At 37.1% G+C, this 3,058-nt stretch overlaps 1 protein-coding gene across 1 annotated transcript in view; it reads left to right on the forward strand.

Moving 5' to 3' along the window:
- LOC101847172 (centrosomal protein of 78 kDa) overlaps positions 1 to 2,776 on the forward strand; it is a gene marked incomplete at its 3' end in the record, with an annotated part of 5,468 nt that extends 2,692 nt beyond the window's left edge. The window contains 2 exon segments of the mRNA XM_005113009.3: positions 2,000 to 2,212; positions 2,673 to 2,776. Coding sequence (XP_005113066.2) covers positions 2,061 to 2,212; positions 2,673 to 2,776 — 256 coding nt within the window.
- Between the last annotated feature and the right edge of the window lie 282 nt (positions 2,777 to 3,058).

Raw genomic sequence — 3,058 nt, forward strand, 5'->3', positions numbered from 1 at the left:
GAAAGGGTGTGATTTCAGAGTGTTCGGAGAAATAGTGCCCAGCTTTATTTTCCCGAACGTTCGGAGAAATAGTGCCGTTTTTTTACCTGAAGGATTTTAGTTTTTGCTGGGTGACTAGAGATCTAGATCTAGATATCTAGATATCTAGATCTAAATGCAAAATAGGTTATATATAAATTGCCAAGTTCGATCAGTCTTGTTTTCTCGCTGTACTTTTTGAAGGTATTTTCAAATGAAGTATAGTACGGTAACGTTGCACCAACCACAACTGAAGTATCTGAATATTCAGACATTTAAAAATCTCAAGCTCTAGAAAAATTGAATTCGATGAAAAAAATGCTTCTTCCCAGTCCTCGCAGAATGGATGGAGAATGAAAGATCTCTATGAAGCCTAAATCTCGCAAATAACCCACAAAACTGGAGAACGGAAACTGTTAGGAGAAATAGAGTCCAAGTTTATTTTCCCGAATGTTCGGAGAAATAGTCACTTCGTATTTTAAAATTAGCGTGGCCTAGACTTCTGGACTAGTTTCTACCAAGTCAAGTCTGTCATCTTCGTGCAGTGCAGACGTGCTGCCAGTGCCAGCAATGAATTAAATTGATGATATAAAATGTAGGAAGAGGCTAGCTGTACTAAAATGACAGCTAGGCTAACCGTTCGTGATAATGATGGCTAGACTGACAAGTTAAAAAAAATAGAATAGAAGGCCTACTGAATTGTAAAAATAAATTTTTTGACAATTTTGTTTGCAATAATAGGCCTAGATCTAGATCTAGATCTCTAGCTAGCTAGGAAACCAAAAGGTGCCTTACCTTATTTACTGACAGTGCGTGTGTATTTTAAACCTGAATAATTATTAATGAGACCTGCTGTGTACTCAATAAAGTTTCCGTCAATATAGGGCCTTTATAATTCTAACCTAAGTATGGCTTGACTGGCAGGCTAGCTAGCCACTTTGATATATTTACAAATTTAAAATTATATCGTTAAGCCTAGACCTACTTCATCCTGTTATGGCACTGACTGAGAATGTCATCTCGAGGGACCTGATTTATGAATAAAATTACTTCAGCTGATAGATCGAGGCCCTACTGCAAGGTCAACTCAACTTGGTTGTCTTTTTACAGTTTACTAATGATGCAGAAAGGGCCAGTTTAGATAGATCTAGATCTAGTAACAGGAATTAAAGCTCACGTTTCTGTTGCTGTTTTTATTATTTATAATATATAATCGAAAAAATGTTCATTAATGCTGGATATACATTTAGGAACAAGGGTCGGAAGTCAGAACGGACGTCATGCTGGACTCAATTCAGAGTTTGAGAATATAATTTTAGGCCTACATGATTTAAAATACATACATAACATATACGTAAAGCCTTTGCCTGTGGCTAGTCATACACAGCTCCTTTTATGAGGAATTGCTTTCTTGGGAGAAATTAAAAACTTGAGTTATAAAACTTTATTTCAGTAGACTCAAATTTGAGTTGACTTTAATTCAGCAGACTGCAAAAATATTATAATTTATGAAACGAAATGAAAAGTCAAAGGTGGTCATTCTCATTCTGGGTGGTAATAAAAAATACAATGACATGAAAGTTGTAAAACTGTATAAAAATGTGCCTCTCTTTGTTGGCTCACTCACTTCTAAATAATAAAATCTATCCATCGAGTCGTTTTCTCATTGCTTTCATCACCAGGCTTTGACATAAAGGTTAACTTTTGTGCCGCTGCGTCTGGTCAGCACCCACGTCCAGCGAGATGATCGAGTAATGTTAGTCTACACACACGACTGTAAAACAAGAGACGAACACACACGACAGCAAGCATTCTAATCATGAGCCCGGGTGTAGTGTCTGACTTTTTATGTAGATCCCCGAAGTGAGTAACATTAACCAAGAGCCCATGGCATACGGGGCGCTTACGTCCCGTGAGTAAAAAGGAGTAAGGTACAATACGGTGACTACCGTGACAGTTTTCTCATCGCTTTCATCATCAGGCTTTGACAGAAAGTGTAACTTTTGTGCCGCTGCGTCTGGTCAGCACCCATATCCAGCGAGATGATCGAGAGCGTGCAGGCGCGGCACCGCGGGGCGTTCCAGTTTGAGGACCACTACGACAACCTGTGTGCCCTCCAGGACAGCGCCCCGCTCCCCGCCGTCAAGGCACACCTGGCACAGGGCGTCGTCGACCTCAATGGGGACAGAATCAGGTCAGGGTTTTTTTGTTTTTTTTAATTTGGTTTTTAAAAACTGTTTAAATCTCTGCTGGGGGTATGTTGCTGGAGATATTTTATAACCTAATTTATGTACAAAAAAATTTATAGAGTTAAAAATTTTTTTATATATTCAGATTTTCATTTTTCACTTAAATTAAAATCTCCTCTTTCCTTCTACTTGTCTGTCTATTTAGACCATCATTTGGTTCAACTTTTTATCTCTGCTGGGCATGTAGTTAAAATCTAGGTATCTATACCAATAAAAAGAAAATTTAATATTCAAATTATCATTTTTCACTTATGTCCTCTTTCTTTCTATAACATATATTTTATTTATCTACCTATCTATACCAACTTTCCTGTCTATCCGTCTTGTCTTTACCAAGTTTTTACATTTTGTATTTTGAGATCACGCCTTTAACCTTTGACCTTTCTCTGTCCCGCTCGCGGCCAGACTCAATGACTGGATGCCCATCATCAACACAGTGAGAATCAACAAAAGTCTCCAGTTCATCGCCGTACGGAGTTACTACCAGATGCCCTCCGAGGAAACAGACGGTCAGATTTTTAAATAATAAATGATACTAATAATAAATTTCACTTGCATAGTAGTGCATTTCCCCTAAGATAGTGTTTAAATAATAAATAATGATAAATTTCTCTTGTGTAGCGCATGTCCCCTAAGATAGTGTTTACAATAAATAATAATAAATTCACTTGTATAGATGTCCCCTAAGATAGTGTTTACAATAAATAATAATAAATTCACTTGTATAGATGTCCCCTAAGATACTGTTTACAATAAATAATAATAAATTCACTTGTATAGATGTCCCCTAA

Source organism: Aplysia californica, unplaced genomic scaffold, assembly GCF_000002075.1.
Source record: "Aplysia californica isolate F4 #8 unplaced genomic scaffold, AplCal3.0 scaffold01547, whole genome shotgun sequence".
Lineage (NCBI taxonomy): Eukaryota > Metazoa > Mollusca > Gastropoda > Aplysiida > Aplysiidae > Aplysia > Aplysia californica.